General features: G+C 35.3%; 1 protein-coding gene across 4 annotated transcripts in view; it reads right to left on the reverse strand.

Annotated features, from left to right (window-relative positions):
• Nucleotides 1-17,206, reverse strand: part of PTPN21 (protein tyrosine phosphatase non-receptor type 21) — a 139,362-nt gene that overhangs the window by 105,269 nt on the left and 16,887 nt on the right. For 3 of the 4 annotated variants that reach the window (XM_077123262.1, XM_077123264.1, XM_077123263.1), the window contains exon 3: nucleotides 3,246-3,415. In XM_077123262.1, coding sequence (XP_076979377.1) covers nucleotides 3,246-3,415 — 170 coding nt within the window. Of the gene's footprint in view, nucleotides 1-565; nucleotides 648-3,245; nucleotides 3,416-17,206 lie in introns of those variants that run through there. The other variant, XM_077123265.1, reaches the window with a different exon arrangement.

The raw sequence follows: 17,206 nt of genomic DNA on the forward strand, positions 1-17,206 counted from the left end.
ATTATTTAAAGAGGAGAAGTATAACAGAGAAGATAGGATTTAACAAATGAGTATGACTGCTGAAACATTATATTGATATTTCTGTTGTTCTCCAGTATCTTGGAGCAGCTAGAAGAAGAAATAAAAAATCGTGTAACTATAACCCACACCAAACTTTAAAATCTGTCCTATAACTACTTGTTAAAATGTACTTGGAAATTTGTTCCTTTTTTTGTATGTTACATTTCACAAAAAAGAGTTTAAAAAAAAGGTATAAATGATACTTCTGAGTCTGCTGTTTTATTGCTAAGTTCTATGCAGCCCAAGACTTCAACAAAAGGACAAATTAGCGATTTAGATTACACATAATTATAAAACACATATACACTTACATATAATTTATAGTTGCATGTGTATATATATGTTCTAGATTGCTAGCTGCCAGAATGCAGTATACCAGAAATGGAATCGCTTTTAAAAAGGGGAATTTAATCAGATGCTAGTTTACAGTTCCAAGGCTGAGAAAATGTCCCAATTAAAACAAGTCTATAGAAATGTCCAATCTAAGGCATCCAGATAAAGATACCTTGGTTTAAGAAGGCCGATGAAGTTCAGGGTTTCTCTCTCAATTGAGAAGGTACATGGTGAACACAGAGTTTCTCTCTCATCTGGAAAGGCACATGGTGAACATGGTTAGAGTTCCATTCTCATCTGGAAGGGCACATGGTGAACATAGTGTCATCCGCTAGCTTCTTCTCCTGACTTCCTGTTTCATGAAGCTCCCTGGGAGGCATGTTTCTTCTTCATCTCCAAAGGTCTCTGGCTGGTGGACTCTGGTTCTCGTGGCTATGTCGTTCTGCTCTGTTCTCTCTGAATCTCTCATTCTCCAAATGTTTCCTCTTTTATAGGACTCCAGAAATTTATCAAGACCCACCCAAATGGGTGGAGACATGTTGTCACCTAATCCAATTTAACAACCACTCTTGATTAAATCACAGCTCCAGGGAGATGATCTGATTACAGTTTCAAACATACAATATTGAATAGGGATTATTCTACCTTTAGGAAATGGGATTTTGATTAAAACATGACTTTTCTAGGGTCCATACATCCTTTCAAACCAGCACAATATATATATGTATATATATATTAACAGCTAGAGCTCTCTAGATATCTTGGACCATGAAGTAACCCAATGAACGGGAAGAACATGCTGAAGATGTTGCAATGGAAAGAAAAAAAGAACATGAGTCCTTAAAAACTTTATGGAGCTGTCATACATGCTCTACATGGATGGCATGATTTCTTCTATAGGAGCAAAAAAATGATATTTAGGATTTTCTGTTATTACATATGGTCAGATTTAATTCTGACACAAACTTTCTCTCCATCAGGTTCTCCTATACCTAATTAATAAGGAATCCTAGTGATTCAATCTAGCAGATCCATTCTCTCTCAACCCTCCCTACTGCTAATGCCTTTGTACAGGTCCATATTACTAGACTAATGCTTAGATTATGCCATAAACATTCCTAACTAGTCTCCTACCTACAGTCTTGCCACATCTATCTTCCACAATTATTCCACAAGGATAATCTTAGTCAAATTGCATTTGATCATTCCATCCCATTACATTTGATCATTACATTTCATTAAAATTTGAAAATGTCTTCTCCATTATACCATGACTCTATGACTGAGCTATGCCTGGTTTTAAATTTCCTCTCCCCTCTCTCAGTAATATCTGAAATTCCCTGAAAACATCTGTTGCATCCCTTTTCCCATTGCTTTGCCCAAGCTGCTGTTACCTCTAACTAGAAAACTCCTTCTAAAGTCACCTGAAAAGCCCACTTCTTCACCTTCCTGTTCAAGTTCCCCATCCCCCATCCCTAGGAATCCAGTGCTTTAATTAAAGTATTTATCCTAATGTAATGTAATTATTTATTTACAAGAACTGCCAGTTCTACCAGACTGTGGGCAACTCCTCCAGGGTAGGATATAAAGTATATTCACTTGTGTATTAATCTCCTACATTAACCAACATAGTTACTGGATCAAACCATATGATATCTTCAACACATGCTTAGATAAATGAGTCAAAATCATCAGGTCATGTTTTTTTTTTCTTGGCTTCCATGACTCTCTTCAAAGATTCATATCTCAGACTTGATTTAGCCAGTGTGTGTTCAGCCCTATTGCCTAATACTGGTTTTCCCTCTTCTTCCAATAATTAACTATCAAACTCAGTATTTAAAAACAGCATTCCACAAACAAGGGACCGTACCATACTATATCCAGGGCATTTTGTTAGGTATTGTGAGACAGGTAAAGCTAAAGAAAGCATGGATTTAAAATCTAGGAAAGAGATGAGACAAGTATACAAATCACCATAATGAAAGGCTATGACAATTGCCATCCTAACACAAGTATAAGCAAATTCTAGGATAACTGGAAAAAGCAAAGTTCATTCCAGCCTGGGAGTCACTGAAGGCTTCACGGAGGAAGGATAATTCAGAAGATGAATAGGATTCCAGTACGTTAATGTGAGGGAAAGATCTAGGACACAAAGATGAAAAGGCATGTAGCATGTTCAGGCCACTGGAAATAGTCTAGTTGGTCTCAAAATTAATGTGAAATCAGGTTTGAAAGATAAGGTACTGGTAGATGGTAGCTCAAGAATCTAAATTTTATCCCACTGTTCTTGGTTTTGTCTTTCAGAAAAGAAAAAAAAAAGAACATCTAGCTCCTTCTTCTTAATATCATCTCTTTCTAGTTTTGTCCTGCTTAAGTACACTACTCGTTGATCAAAATCTTCTGATCTTAAATACCTACTTACCCCACACAATCTAAAGAATATAGCTGCTAGAGTCAGATTATAAAACCCACTCTGCACATTTCCTTAAGAAATGAACAAAGATTTTGTGACTGATTTTCCTTTTAATCTCCTCTCATTTCACTGTTACAAAGGATCAGAAACAAAATAAGGAAAACATTAGAGGTGACATCACCGCAAAAAGAGATCACAGCCAGAGAAAAATATTATTTTTCCCTTAATCATTCCTATGTGCCTAGAGAACCCATAACTCATGTAGCATACAGTAAAACAGTCTGATATAACCACATATTAGAACCTCTATATAATATTGTGGCTAAAGTTGTGGGGTGGAAGGGCAAAGTTTCAGTCTTTTATCTTCTGACTCCAACAGTTCCATTTTTTAAATTTCACTAGATTACTTCCTAAAAACAAGCAGCACATTATTTCTTACCTGGTAATCTCCTGCTGCAGCTGTGAAACAGAAGGCACATAAAACACCACTCCAAAATAGACAGTTGGTTCCAATGCATATTTATCCAGCTGCTTCTTTAGAGGTTTCTCCAAATCTACCCAACGGCGCTGATTTTGCTTGTTGTAGTACCAGAGGCTGAAGTAGGTGATCTGGAAAGAGGGAAGGTCACTGAAGGAGGCAGTAATGTCCAGAAGTACTCTGATTACTTTAACTGAGCTAATCCATGACCTAGAACCAAGTAGCAGAAGTCTCCTATTACCTGTTCTCAGGAAAGTACAATAGCAAAACTAACCAAAAAAAAAAAAAAAAAAGGCAAACCTATCTATTTCTAGATATTCATAATCAGGACATAGAGGCAACTACATGAACTCTACACAAAAATGCATTCATATTTTTTACACATTGGCCTAGAGATCAGAATATAGTGGGGGTTATTCAACTTTTCAGCATACAGGTTTTAATAAAAAAATCCAATATACTGAAAAACATTGTATTTAGTTTTCAAATTAGCAAAAAACTAAATTTATCATAAATTTTTTGTTGTTGCTGTGCGTAGGGGGTCACATTTCATTCTTTTTCCATGAATATTCCCTTATCATAGCACCATTTATTGAATGTTTGTTTGTTTGGAGTGCATAGGCCAGGAATTAAACCTGGGTCCCATAGCACGCAAGAATTCTATGACCAAACCACCCATGCACCCCTATCATAATATTTTAAAATAAGCATAACTGGGCTTCTACCAAGTAGAATTCTGACTAAACAGTATTATCCAAACTTTTCATTATTCTAAAATTTAGTTTCTCTAAATGAATTATTTCATGAAAATATTATAAATTCTAGTAGCATTAGATACAATCTCAACACTTACTTGGCCCCCAAAATTTACTAGTTACAAATTGAAAAAAACTGTAATGCTGTTCATGTAAACTCATACACAGACACACACACACACACACACACACACAAAGCTAAAGCAGCAATATAACTTAACAGTATTACTCAGATGCCCAGATGTCAGTATGTACATCATAGGTGCTATGGAATGAACCCACTAAGATAAAACAATATTTGCCATGGGCCTGGGCAACCTGATAGGGTATTAATGTACTTAATATTCCTAGGAGTTGAAATGACAGCCTCAGGTCACTGGTAATATTTATCTCAGTAACGTTTTACAGATCAAGGAAATTGAAAAATCAGTTTTGTTTCTAGACTCTAGAATAATACTGTCAAATACAGCTTTCTATGTGGACAGAAATGTTCTATTGTATTGTTCAATATGGAGCCACTAGTCAAATGTGACTATTAAGCACTTGGAAAGTGGCTGGTGCTACCGAGGAGCTAATTTTTTAATGCTTTGTAATTATAATTGACAAGTTGAAACAGTCACATGTGGCTAATGGCTATTATATTGGATAATGTAGCTCCAGAGCAACAACAATAAAACTAAGAAATAGTAACAGTCAAGCTATTTCTTTGACTGTAATCTTCATTCAAATAAAAAATGAATTTTTAATCTAATGGTAAAAGAATAATTACAGAAACATGCCTTCATATTGATTTCATCTTACAATTTTTTTTATCTATACCTTTACTATTAAAATATTTTATGAAGCAACTAAACCTTTAAAATGAGTCTATCAGTCAAATTTGAAAAGAGAGGGGTAAACATCCCTTCATATCCACAAAACTCCTAGAATGATGCAGGAATCAGGAAACATTTTGTCAAATGAACGAATGAACATCCTCTTGCTTCTTGACTGCTACCTGGCCCATCACATGAGAGGAATATTTTGAACATTTACTATGTACCAGGTTCTGTTCCTAGGACTTTAGATATATTGTGGATTAAATCTTCACCATACCCTACAAAGTAGTCATTTCTGCATTAAACCATCAAAGTCAGTGTTTTTCTAAGCACTGTCCCTGGGCCACCTCCATTAGAATTATCTGGAGAAGTTTTTGACCCTATCCAAGTACTACTCAAGCTCAGATAATTCTCATGTTTAAGAATTACCTTAAAGTTTGAGAACCACTGTACAAATTCACACTGCCCCTCCATCACTATGCAGGAGAAAGTTACATAACAAACCTATCCTTGAAAATTTGCAAAGAAATCAAATTTTTAAAAATCAAAACATTTTAAGGTAGCAGAAAGTCTGAGTCCTAATATTAATTATTTTCTAAAGTGATGGCTACATTTATAAAATAATTACATTTATCTGTAAGGTTAGTTTATGTATCACATTTATGGGAAAGAGGTACTATTCCTTCCTTTGTTTTAAACTTACAGAAAAGAAAAAAGTAAATTTTGGTGTAGTAGAAAGAAAACAATGTTTAAAGTCTGAAAGCTCTGAGTTTGGTTTCTGGCGCTGCCACGTACTAGCTGTGGAATTGAAAAGTCAATCAGTCCAATACAGTTTTCTCAATTGTAAAATAAGGTAATATCTCCCTTACCACCCTATCACAAGGATTGAATGAAGGGAAAACTACATGAAGGCATTTTGCTCCTAGAAAACCACTATATTTTTAAAAGATATTTAGTCTCTGCAAACACCAACAAAATCAATTCTTGACCCCTCTAAAATTTATTTTCTAATCGCTTACATTTATTTGGTTGGTCTCAGCACAATACATTTGTTAGTTGTATGTATGTTTTGTGTTCTATCTTAAAACACAAAGGTCTGGGTTGAAAGTACCATTGCTATGCACTTAATCTATAAATATTTAATTTTTTCATCAAAAATGTAGAAGAGGGTGGGTCACAGTGGCTCAGTGGCAGAATTCTCGCTTGCCATGCCAGAGACCTGGGTTCAATTCCCGGGGCCTGCTCATGCAAAATAAAAAAAAATTTTTTTTTTAATGCAGAAGGCCCATATAAAGTCCAGGGAAGCATCTTTTAGGATTTAAAAATTATTTTGGTCATAACAGGACATCATTTTTAAACAAAAATTAAACGGTCTTAAACATGCCCTTTGTATACATTACTTTTTCCTTTAAATGCAGTTCGACTTGAATGCTCCAAACATAAAAATTTAAACAGAATTCTAAAACTATAGGTTTCCTGTATAATCTGTGGTTGTTTCTTTCATGAACTGATTATGATATAAATATAAGAAAACACTTGCTGAACAGTCTGCTAGCATTATAAAAAAAATGGCAAATTGTTTAAGATATTAACTCTTAAAATGTGATAATTTATTTACATTAGTAATACATTTATTACTCATGCCACATAGGGAAAGGAAATCAAATTGAAACAGACAAATACATTTGTGAAGTTGTATCACAATTAGTTTTTCACAAATCATACACCTTACAAAGAAGTAGCAAGGAATTTGTCTAAATAAGCCACTTGCTGATTAGCTATTTTAAAGACGGGAAAGTCTAAGGTTTTGGACATTTGAACACTGACTCATTTTATATAGTAGTAAACATATATTTGTTGCCATTCTGTTCAAGTTCTACCTTAAGAAGTGCGTAAGACTAGTCAAAATCAAGCTTATATATTATAAAATACTTTTATGTAGATAAATCTAAAAATGCTGCCAGAAATAACTATTTGTATGTATGTAACTAGAATCTCATACATAATAATCCTTGGATTTAACACTTAGACTTTCTACATATACATAGTCAAATACCAACTTGTGATTCCTTGAGATAGTATAATTATAATATGGGTCATTTCTAAAAATTGGCATACCATGTTCATGGATTGGAAGACTGATATCTGATAAAGGTCTAATATCTAGAATATATAAAGAAATTGTTCAACTCAACAAAAAAGACAGACAACCCAATTACAAAATGGCCAAAAGAAATGAACAGACACTTCTCAGAAGAGGAAATGCAAATGGCCAAAAGGCACATGAAAAGATCCTCAACTTCCCTGGCTATTAGGGAAATGCAAATCAAAATCACAATGAGATATTATCTCACACCCACCAGAATGGTCATTATCAGTAAAACAGGAAACAACTGGTGCTGGAGAGGATGTGGAGAAAGAGGCACACTTATCCACTGTTGGTGGGAATGTCAAATGATACAACCGCTGTGGAAGGCAGTTTGGCGGTTCCTCAGGAAGCTAAGTATAGAATTGCCACATGACCTCACAATATCATTGCTAGGTATCTACTCAGAGGACATGAGGGCAAGGACACAAACAGACATTTGCACACCAATGTTTATAGCAGCATTATTTACAATTGCCAAGAGATGGAAACAGTCAAAATGTCCATCAACAGATGAGTGGCTAAACAAGCTGTGTGTATACATATGATGGAATATTATGCAGTTGTAAAACAGAATAAAGTTATGAAGTATGTAACAACATGGATGGACCTTAAGGACATTATGCTGAGTGATAGTAGCCAGAAACAAAAGGACAAATAGCGCATGGTCTCACTGATATGAACTGACGTTAGTGAATGAACTTGGAGAATTTCAGTTGGTAACAGAGACCATCAGGAGTTAGAAATAGGGTAGATATTGGGTAATTGGAGCAGAAGGGCTACAGATTGTGCAACAGGACTGATTGTAAAAATTCAGAAACGGATAGCACAATACTACCTAACTGTAATACAATTATGTTAGAACACTGAATGAAGCTGAATGTGAGAATGACAAAGGGAGGCGGGCTGGGGGCACAAATGAAATCAGAAGGAAAGATAGACGATAAAGACTGAGATGGTATAATTTAGGAATGCCTACAGTTTATAATGATAGTGACTAAATGTACAAATTTTAAAATGTTTTTGCCTGAGGAAGAACAAAGGAATGTCAATTTTGCAAGGTGTTGGAAATAGATGGTAATTGATATTTTAAAACTTTAGCTATGTATAAGACCAAAGAAAAAAATGTTTATTTGGTACAAAATTTATATTTTAACTAGTGCATTTCCTAATATAACTTATGTGGACAGCTTAATTAAACACCATAATACCTGGAACCTTTGTGATTTTGATGGTTTGTCCAGAGTGATGCCCTGATAAATCCCAGAGTGATTTGAACAATGAATAAAAAAGTATTTGCAAAGTCCCTTCAGGGGAATGGTGAGAAAGGGGGAAAATTCAACTTCCCCAATTGGAGAATTCTTGATATTCTAAGCAGTGGGGACAACCAAAGCAATAGGCTGAGCCCTCAATCTTGGGGTTTGTTCACATGAAACTTAACCCTGCAAAGGATAGGCTAAGCTTACTTAAATTTAGGCCTAAGAGTCATCCCTAAGAGAACTTCTTCTATTGCTCAGATGTGGCCTCTCTCTCTCAGCCAACATGACAAGCAAACTCACTGCCCTCCTCCATTTATGTGGGACATGACTCCCAGGGGTGTGGACCTTTCTAGCAACATGGGACAGAAATTCTATAACGAGCTAGAACTCAGCATCAAGGGACTGAGAAAATCTTCTCGACCAAAAGGGGAAGAGCAAAATAAGACAAAATAAAGTGTCAATGGCTGAGAGATTTCAAACAGAGTCAAGAGGTTATCCTGGAGGTTATTCTTATGCATTAATAGTTATCACCTGTTTAGTTAAGGTGTAATGGAGAGGCTGGAGGGAACTGCCTGAAAACGTAGAGCTGTCTTCCAGTAGCTATGTATCTTGAAGATGACTGCATAATGATATAGCTTTCACAAGGTGACTGTGTGATTTTGCTCCTTTTATCTACCTTATCAACAGATGAGTAACACATATGGACTAAAAATAAATAAATAGGGGGAACTAATGTTAAAATAAATTTAGTAGATTGAAATGCTAGTGACTAATGAAAGGGAAGGAAAGGAGTATGATATGTATGAATTTTTTTCCGTGTTCTTTTTCTTTTTCTGAATTGATGTAAATGTTCTAAGAAATTATCATGATGATGAATATACAACTATGTGATGATATTGTGAGTTATCGATTATACAACAAGAATGGAATGATCATATGGTAATAATGTTTGTGTTTGTATGTGGTTGTTTCATAAATGAATGAGTGAATGAATAAAGAAAGAAAGAAAAAGAAAAAAATGGGTAGGTGAGGTTTTAGGTAATGAAATGTTGGGATTAAATTCTCAACAGGCAAAGAATTTTCTGTTAAGTTCAATTCTTTGGTTTGTCTTGGCTAACAATCTTGAAAATCTATAATTAATTTTCCAAAGTAATGAAAGACCCATTCAAAAAACAAACAGAAAAGAGCAGAAATACTAAAGTACAGAATTATAAAACTTTATTTTCAAATGCTAAATACATCAAATTAAGGTCATTAAGAAAAAGCCTACTGAAATAATGAGACAGAAAATAGATGAGGTTAGCCATGACTTAATTAAATTTTCTATTTTCTAATATCTATAACTAGGTCAAGACTTTGTAAAGTTGACAATTATCTGGCAACCTACACTCTGAATGTAATTAAAGAACAGAGAATAGGCAAAAAATGTTTTTGAGCAATGAGAGACATGTCAAAGTTATAAGGTACATACCACTGACAAAGAAGCAACTTCTATCTTTTATGGAGGCTTTTTTTATTACTTATATTTATTATTTACTTATTGATTTATTTTGCATGGGCAGGCATAGGGAATTGAACCTGGGTCCCTGGCATGGCAGGTGAGAATTCCACGTTTTTTTTTTATTTGATGCATAATTTAAATTAGTTCAGTGATTTGGTTATCTAATCCAAAGCAGATTAAAATTGACAAATTAAAGGAAAAAGGCTTGTTAAATAAAAGCATGTTAGGAGTGGCAAGAAGCAATGGGTAATACCCTTTCAGAAAGGGAGAAGGCACATATAATCAAAAACTTCTTAAAAAGAAGTTATAGGGTGCACGGATGGTTCAGTGGTAGAATGCTTGCTGTCCATGCTGGAGACCAGAGTTTGATTCCCAGACCATGCACCCCACCCCCCCAAAAAAGTTATAAAGAATTACAAAGGCACAGTAGTCTTGGGTTATTTATCAAAGGGACAAATAAGCCTAAACATTATATAGTCATGTATAATGACTACTGTTAATAATTACAGCCAGTGCCTTTTGTTTAAGATAGAGAACGTTTCATATTTTTCCAAAGACAGGCATTCAAAATAGTTGTATGGACAACATGTAACCGTTGGCTATTAGGCAAAGTTAGTTAGTTTTGAGGATAGCTTCATGTTCCAAAGATGAGCAGGAAAATAACCTGCTTCATATACAGCTTTAGAGAACTCTGGCCAATTTCATTGTAATTTTATTACCTCACTCATAAATTCAAGCATATTTTCCAAAGCCAAATATGAAAGACATTTTAGCTGTTTGGAACCTATTGTTATTTATGTCTTTGAGGTTTGACTAGTAGCATAGAAGCCAGTTATTTCCTCTAGGGCTGTATACTTGTAATTCCAATAGCTCTAATAGCATGGGGTAGTGCAAAGAGTGCTAGATTGGCAGTCAAAAGGCTTAGGCATCTGAGTCCAGGCTTCACCACTCTTCTCCACTGCTCTTAGGTAAGTCACTTCCTCACTGAGTAAAAACACCTACACTGCCTCCCTCAAAAAGTCGTGGTAAAGTACTTTGTAAGTTCTAATTGTACTGATAAAACATAAAAGCACTTGTTATGTTTATGAGTACATAAGTTGAGCAAATATGATCTGTTAAGTATGACAGAGAATGGAACAAAACTTGAGTCAGGCATGCTTCTTCCCTGAAAACATAACTATTCAAATAATAGTCAAACTAATTTCTTCTTTACATATTTACATCAGGATATAGCAAGAGGTTTTGTTTGTTTGAAGAAATACAAAGCCTTTGGTACAGACAGGCTCTTTGGGCACCTTAAATTTCAACTACTATCAATCATTACTTGGTCTAGGGTATTTTCCCAGAATCACACTGTCTTCTCTTGAGTCCAAATCTTTCGGGTTATGCCTGAGCTGGTACTGTTTATAGACTTAATTTAATTATAATAACAGTTTTCCATAGGCTGGCCTATAATTACTTGCTTTTCCATGCATGACTACCCACCTCTCCTTGTTATCTAACTTCTCCAGAACTTTTCTTGATAAGAAACATTACCTCCACATGGTTTTCCTTTCTCCACAGTTGTCTGTCCTAACTGGAGACCAAAACAAGCTGGAAGAAAAAAACAACTCCACTGACTTGACCCATGGGAAACTCATTCCTACAGAAGCCTTCAAATAACTAAAGATTGAATCTCAATTATCACTGAATAGATTTTTGTGTGAAAATGTCTCATCAGATAGTTTTGCATTCTCAATTATCACTGAATTGATTGAATCTCAATTATCACTGAATAGATTTTTGTGTGAAAATGTCTCATCAGTTAGTTTTGCATTCTCCTTTTCTTTCCTATTTTGCTCAAACAAACAAAAAAAGATTAATTTTCATAAAGTTATTCGATGATTTCTTCATAGCCATTTAAAAGTTTCATAGCTATTCCCCTAAAATAGTATAGATAACTGCACCTGCTAGGTAAACTACGATGAAAGCAAAAGTTTCAAGGAACTTAGCTTCTTTTCAGATACATGGTTGACCTCCCTTAAATGAATGGTTGTATACTCTGGGAACAAGATGGTTTAATAATTAAACTTTTTGTTGAGAGGAAAAGATAATTTACAGATTTTTAAACTTGAATAGATGGGGCAGTGCCTCAATCCAAAGTCCTCTGAAGAGATACCAGTTACTACTATAAGCAGGTCCAAATCTTGTCAGAATGTAAACCCTTTCCTAATCCACAAGTCATTTCTCATCAAATCAGTTCAAGAGTCTTTTTAGTTGTGCTATTTTTAAAGTCGAGCAGAGGGACACACAAATTAGCTGAAGATTTTTTAAGCCACTGATGCACTGGGTTTGACAAAAGTTAATTCCATTTAAAATTGCAAATATCATTTTATACTGATGCCTTTCTTATACGAGGGAAAAGTCAGGAGACTTTTCATCAGGAAAGAGAAGAGAGGACATAGCACTAGATAAAATCTAGCCCAGGGTGGTGCGACAGTGGCTCAGTGGCAGAATTCTTGCCTGCCATGCCAGAGACCTGGGTTCAATTCCCGGTGCCTGCCCATGCAAAAAACAAAACAAACAAAAACTAGCCCAGGCAGAAATCATTTAACAAGGATAGCTAACAAATATTAACCTAATTCAACCTGGTATTTACCTCTACACTGAGCTGCCACAAATAATGATTATTTCACTTTTTCACTCTTTCCTTTGTGGTCACACTGCCTCAAAATAGGCAATATTTCTTGCTTTTCTGCTTAATTTTCATCTACTTTCTTCTATCCTTGGTCTACATAGCCAAGATAATAATATATAGTATCACTATACTCTTATCATATATAAATAAGGTTTTAAGAAAATAACCAAAGGTATATCTTGGTCTTCTAATTACAGTGAAACTTTCATTAAACTGAAGTCAACTAACTGAAGTCCTAAGTAGTGGGCACATTATTTGTTGTTGTAGCCTTCTTTTTTTTTTTTTTTTAGGAAAAGAGTCAAATGATAAGCCAGTTTTAGGGGTTTATTGAAAGAACATCCAAGGCCTGAATCATGATCACTAGCCACAAAGTAGAACTGCTCATATCTTTTTTATTTTCTGTGCTGGACAATAAGATACTAAAGAATACAACAACACTGAAACATAGTGAGATCATTCTTCAAAAATTATAATATACTGTACTTTTTAAGAAAAATGGACTAATACTGTAGAAAGATTCATCAATTCACTCAATTGATATTGACTGACCATCTACTATGTGTCAAACACTGTTCTGGATACACTGAACAAAAGAGAAAAAATTCCCTGCCCTCACATAGCTTACATTTTAGTAGGGAAAGAAAGACAAATCAGCAAAACATATGCTACAATGATAGCTGCTGTAGATAAAGAGATTCAGTTATATGGATTAGAACACTATCAACCATTACCTAATGTAACTTGTATGGTCAGTTTATTTAAATTCCATAATTACATGGAATCTTGAATAGGGCAGGAAATCTTGTTGGTTTGTACAGGTTAGTGTGATGCCCCAATATTTCCCAGAGTAATTTAGGCAGAGAATAAAAATGTATTTGCAAAGTCCCCTTGGGGGACTGGGGAGAAAGGAGGAAATATTAAACTTCCCCCTCTGGGAAATTCCTTATATTCTCGCAAGCAGTGGGGACAAATCAATAGGCTGAGACCCCAATCTTGGGGTTCACCCCTAGGAAATTTCTTTTTGTTGAGAAGATAGTGGGACAACCAATAACCTCAGTCTTACTGGGCCCATATTCCAGAGTTTAGGCTTCAATTAATTTACAGAGAAACATTTTTTACATGTTTTCCTGAACTCAAGTCTTACTGTTTCCTATTTTGTCTTGCCATAGACACCGAGCAGTGTGCACGATATTTGTAGAAATTGCAACTGCACAGTACAAAGATGAAGAGAACTGAAATAGTATACTTAGGAATAGTTGCTTCTTTTCTGACATTCACTTTTGTTGGGTTACAATTATAGTTCTACCCCATCACACAAAAACATTTGTGATGTTGGGATGGGCGGGGGGGGGGGGGTGAACACAGGAAGATAAAAGGAATTGGAAAGTGGATCTTAGAAAGCTAAACAAATATGGGCTTTAATACATTTTAACAATGAATCTAGTCAAAGGCAATTTTTTTGATTAACGGAATACTATCAGGTATATTTTTCAATGTGTTAACATTTCTAGAAATTTAAAAAATGCAGCTCTACTGGTCTTAAATTAGTTTCATCAAGAGATGGTAGGATTACAAAATCAAGGAAATTACTTCTGTTGTTAAAACCCTAAAGAGGTGCATATGAAGGAGCTCCTATACTTCTGTTACTAAAAGCTATACTTGTTTTCTTCATTAGTCAAAGTTTATAAATCTGGTTTCTTATTACATGAAATACCTTTTTTCTTCTACATATTTACAAGGTGATTTTCTAGTTGTACTAAATTCTTCTTCTATACAAATACTCCGGAAAATAGTAAAGCTGTTTCCTTTTTTTATTATAGAGAAGCTATTTTCCCCCTTTTTTTTTATCAATAATATAAAGATCTATGTAATCAGGGCCACACTTTAGGCTTTAATGGATTTTCTCCTAAACTGACTATGTTCTTCATCCTCCACCAAAGGACTGGGATTATCTAAGTAAAGGCATATCATCCAAGAAATACACTCCACAGTTTTTAACTGCTTAAGTACCATACCACATACCAGTTACATTTTATTCTACGACATGCTACTTTAAAATAAATAAGATATTTTCATTATATTTAAAAGTAGAAGGAAATGAACTGGCCACGGATATGTAAGTGCTACCAGGGCAGTAAGAATTATCTTATAGTCGTTACCCTATATCCCATTTACCTAAATTCAAAGAATATAATAAATGCCTCAATGAAAAAATAGAAATAACAGTAGAACAGAATCATGACATGCAGAAGAGGAATTCAAAATGGAATGGCAATTTACAGTAGCCTTGTCCCCGTGCCCATAGTTCACAAACTGCAGAACAGAAGCACTTCTGTGGTGTGAACTGCCACAGCAACCACTAAATACACCTATCTGTGCTGCAGCTAAACCACAGCCATCCACCTTCACCAGTGATGGCAGCCAGCACTTCGATGGCTCACTGGCTCTGCCATTTTTTATTGCTCGGCTATGATTCTGACTCTAGAGGCCCCACAAGTTCACCCAAAAGCGGTGCTACCAGATATTGCTTTAGAAAATTCCTCAACAGGGAACTCTCCTAAAGTATATCTTATCAGCTTGATACCTCTAACTCTGCCAGCAAGCAAGTCCATGGAAGGCTTCCTATCAAACAGCTCTGCCCCAAGCATGATACAGTTTCCCAACAGATATCTTACTAGTCTAATATGATTCCCATTCCTCTCATACTTATACTTCTCTGCCTAATAGGACTTTAAAATCACAATGTCAAGCAAAATAATAAACTGCAGTAATTCATGTAAGTGCAAAAAATATTCTAAAAGTACTTAAAGCAATCCCCAAATGTGAACTAAAATTGTACTTTATTAACGAGCATGTTTTTCTATCATAATGTAAAATATAATTTTGGTGTTCTTTTCCTTAAGTCATGATTCAAGCATAAATTTAATTTCAAACTATATGTCAGGAAATAAAAATGCAGGCAAAACAAATATACACCATGTGAATCTCATTTGTTAATGCAAAATACAGTTGAATGAAACTTTAGATTATTTCCTAGATAATTCACTGCAGACTCTGCAAGGAAGAGGATGGCGTTATAGTGAGTACTTAATACACTTAATTCTCATTCTGTAGCTGTGAATAGAACCTACTGGCGGACTTAAGAATGACGCTTCTCAAGTCATTTTTTTCTAATACATATTTTCTCAATATAATATTCCAATTAGCAAATAAATTTACATGATGAAAAAGAAAATGTAAACGACCTAAAGGAAAATAACATTTCACTGAGAAACAGAGTTGTCAGGTAACAAATATGCCTTTGCCTCTTCCTGGTCCGAATGCTGTCCATCTTTGGTCTGCCCGCCCCATCACTGAAATGTTGGGAAAAGACAGAAAGTCAGTCACACTTGGGATTAAATTAAACATATGTAAAGCATTTACACAGTGCTTGACATATAGTCAGAACCCAATAAATCGTTATTGCTCTTACTGTCATGTATAACCATACCAACATATGAAAGAAACCAACCCCAAAGAAGTTACATTAGTTTCCTTGGGTCACACAAGTACTGTGCAGGGATTTGAACCCAAGTTCAACTAGCACCCAAATTCTACCTTGTTGCCTGAAAAACCTTGTATTGCTTACTACAATTGAATCAAGTGGTGCAAAGTTCAATCTGCCAAAAATTCACTTGACAGAGTTGGTTCCATATAAACTGATTTTTCAAGTCATTAAAGTCTGAACTGTCTAAACAATTATAACAAGACTGAACTGAGACAATGTTTTTATATTTACAAAGAAAATGAGATTCTGCCAGCTAGCATGAGAGTACTTATATATATTTCTTAGCTTGCTCAGGAAAAGCTTGTTCAAAATAACACAATTACTCTGTTGTATTTATAATTAAATCTAAACACTGCACACCTTTTGGTAACTACCATACAACGTGACCTTGCCCTTGATGAAAAAATTATTTCTACTGCATAATACTAATTCTCATGTGCGATTTACGACATGCTTAGCTTCTTCCAGTGAAATCAGCATCTGAAGCAAGAATTTAAATCACCTTTGGACAATCTGTCAATTCATCAAAAGATAAAGGAAATTTAAGTGACATTTGTTTAGACCACATTGCTTAGAGAACTGAACAGGAAAGCATTGGCCAAACAATGATATTGTTAAAAAAGTGATACGAGCAAAGTCTTTACTAAGCAATAAGAAAATATCAGACTTGTGTAGGATGTGTATCTGACAAGAATGAAGTAGAGGGGTCAATAATGAGCTGGGAAATTTGATTAATGTATAGAGGAATTCTGAGTCATCCATTCATTCATTGCAGAATTGTTACATGCCTACTACATAAGTTGCCTAGTGGAAAAGGCAGGCATAGATTCAACACCAGAGGTGCAATAAAGGAATCCACACAATCAACCTCCCGTCTTTTCTCCCTGAGGTAGGCTTTTTCACTAACAGTGAGTTGTTTCAAGAAAATGGGGGTTAGGATGGAAGTGTTTCAGACGGGCCACCGAGCACCGGGGTGCTCCTGTTGGTCAGGTTGTGGGCTCCAGTGCCACACTGCCGCGGCAGCGACTGTGATGGAAAGAGCTAGGTGGAAAGATGCGCCGGCAATATTATCTCAGCTCAAAAATGAACTAAATGCCCGGCACCAACAGCTTCATGAGGACACTGAAAATGAGTAGCAGCTCATTTCCTCCCAGACTTCTCCTGTGAAGTCTGGGAAAAATACTTCATCCTGCTTTGAGACGGAAGAACATTTAACAGA

This window comes from Tamandua tetradactyla, chromosome 12 (assembly GCF_023851605.1).
Source record: "Tamandua tetradactyla isolate mTamTet1 chromosome 12, mTamTet1.pri, whole genome shotgun sequence".
Lineage (NCBI taxonomy): Eukaryota > Metazoa > Chordata > Mammalia > Pilosa > Myrmecophagidae > Tamandua > Tamandua tetradactyla.